The sequence below is a fragment of the Cokeromyces recurvatus genome (assembly GCF_025118155.1).
Source record: "Cokeromyces recurvatus strain NRRL 2243 chromosome Unknown BX663scaffold_20, whole genome shotgun sequence".
Lineage (NCBI taxonomy): Eukaryota > Fungi > Mucoromycota > Mucoromycetes > Mucorales > Mucoraceae > Cokeromyces > Cokeromyces recurvatus.
Genome location: NW_026251406.1, coordinates 1 through 2,500, shown reverse-complemented (window position 1 = coordinate 2,500; position 2,500 = coordinate 1). Strand labels below are relative to the sequence as shown.

Genomic DNA, 2,500 nt, shown 5'->3' with positions numbered 1-2,500 from the left:
GATTGAGCGCGTTTCAAGTCTATTTAAGGGTCATCCAACTTTGATTTCAGGATTTAATACATTTTTGCCACCAGGTTATCGTATTGAATGTTCTACAAACCCTCGTGAACCAGATTTAATCACTGTTATGACGCCTAATGGTATAACTACTACTAGTTCGTCAAGTCGTGAAACCATAGCAGAAATGCCACCAGCCCAGCAACAACAGCAACAGCAACAACAACAACAACAGCAGCAACAACAACAACAACAACAACAACAACAACAACAACAACAACAACAACAACAACAACAACAACAACAACAACAACAGCAGCAACAGCAGCAACAGCAACAGCAACAACAACAGCAACATTTACCCCAGCCTTATTATTATCCAATGCATCCACCACCACCACCACCATCTTCTAATATGCATACTTTACATGGCCCTATCAATCAGCCTTTATACCATCATCGTCCACCACCACCACCTCCTCCTCCGCCTCAACGCAGTAGTAGTCCAACTCCCTCTTCTTCTAGTATTGAAAAACGTTCCCCAGTTGAATTCAATCATGCTATCAATTATGTCAACAAAATCAAAGTAAGACTTAAATAAGTTTATTTGAATAATAATAATAATAACAAAGCTCACCTCTTTTATGTAGACTCGTTTTGCTCATGATCCAGAAGTCTATAAACAATTCCTTGAAATCCTTCAAACCTATCAAAAAGACCAAAAACCGATTCAAGAAGTATATGCTCATGTTCAATATTTGTTTCATAATACACCTGATTTATTAGATGAATTTAAACAGTTTCTACCAGATATTGGTGGTCAATCTGGTGCCTTGTTTGATTCGATTTCGTCTAATTATTATGGTGGTAAGCGAGGTCATCTGGATTCTACTAGTCTTCCCCCTGGTAAAAAGAAACGTACTAATAATGTAAGTTTACTTGGAATATATTTTTATAAAATTTAATTTTGTTACACCTAATCTTTTTTTTTCTTCTTCTTCAGACTACAACTAAAACCAAAAAACTTTATCAAAAGGAGAACGATATTATCTTAAGAGATCCTTATAGCTATCCAGCATCTATATTTGACCCTGTTCGTCCTACTGTTTCAGCTGAAGAAGTAGAATTTTTTGAACGTACTCGCAAGCATATTGGCAATAAGCCTTCCTATGAAGAGTTCCTTAAGACTCTTAACCTCTATACTCAACAAATTCTTGATTTAGATACCCTTGTAGCCCAAGTGGGTATCTTTATAGGTAATAATAAGGAACTGTATGATTGGTTCAAATTGATTGTTTCCTATGATCCAAAGGAACGTCCTATCGAAAAACCTGCACATCACATTCCTAAGCCTGATTTAGCCCATTGTAAGGCCACACGAGATAGTCCAAGTTATCGTGCTGTTCCTCAGGATTGGCAGACACAACCTTGCTCAGGTCGTGATCAATTGGCATGGGAGGTCTTGAACGATGAATATGTGTCGCACCCCATCTGGGCCAGTGAGGATGATGGATTTGTCGCCTCTAAAAAGAGTCAATATGAAGAAGCCATGCATCGATGTGAGGAAGAACGTTATGATTACAACATGCATATTGATGCCAACTTGAATGTCATTGCCCTTTTAGAACCTATCGCTCAACGTATTGAACAGATGACACCTGGAGAACGTGCCAGCTTCCGTCTCAAACCTGGTTTGGGTGGTCAATCAGTCACGATTTACGAACGAATTATTAAAAAAGTCTATGATAAGGAACGAGGCCTGGAGATCATTGAGTTATTATACTCGAATCCTGCACAGGTTGTACCTATTCTACTAAAACGTTTAAAACAAAAGGATGAGGAATGGAAGAGAGCTCAACGTGAATGGAATAAGATTTGGCGAGAATTGGATGCTAAGAATTATTACAAGGCATTAGACTATCAGGGTATCACCTTTAAGAGTAATGATCGAAAGGCAATGGCACCCAAGGCCCTCGTCAGTGAGATTGAGGCCTTACGTCATGATAAGAAGATGAAGGAAGGATCTGCTACGAAGGCTGTCGTATCCTCTCTCTCCTATCAATTTAAATTCAAGATGGAAAACCCTGAGATCTTCAAGGATGTCACACGCGTTATTTTTTCCTTTATTGATCGACAATCTGGTTACACAAGTAGTGATCGTGAAAAGATCAGAACATTCATTCAAACTTTTTTGCCACTTTGTTTCCAACTTGATAGTGTCTTACCAGACGGTATTCATTACGAGACTGAAGAGGATGCGGATGAAGAAGAAGAGGAGGATGATAATCATTCAACGAATACTGAAGAATCTGAGTCAGATATCGGCCGCTCGCCTCGTAAATCACCCCGTCGTCGTTCAGGTCGTCGTAATCATGAAGATGAGCACACGATGAATCTTTTACGTGATGTCCTAACTAAGAATCATCATCCAGTATCTATGGATGAAGAGCCTACATCGAATTTATTATTTGCCAATATGTCTCCAAATAGTATATCATCATCA

At 38.9% G+C, this 2,500-nt stretch overlaps 1 protein-coding gene across 1 annotated transcript in view; it reads left to right on the top strand.

The window, feature by feature from the left end:
* BX663DRAFT_562596 (Sin3 family co-repressor-domain-containing protein) overlaps positions 1-2,500 on the top strand; it is a gene marked incomplete at its 3' end in the record, with an annotated part of 3,248 nt that extends 748 nt beyond the window's left edge. The window contains exons 3-5 of the mRNA XM_051531975.1: positions 1-583; positions 648-926; positions 1,001-2,500. The exon at positions 1-583 is cut by the window's left edge and continues 18 nt beyond it. Coding sequence (XP_051380851.1) covers positions 1-583; positions 648-926; positions 1,001-2,500 — 2,362 coding nt within the window. The remainder of the gene's footprint in view (positions 584-647; positions 927-1,000) is intronic.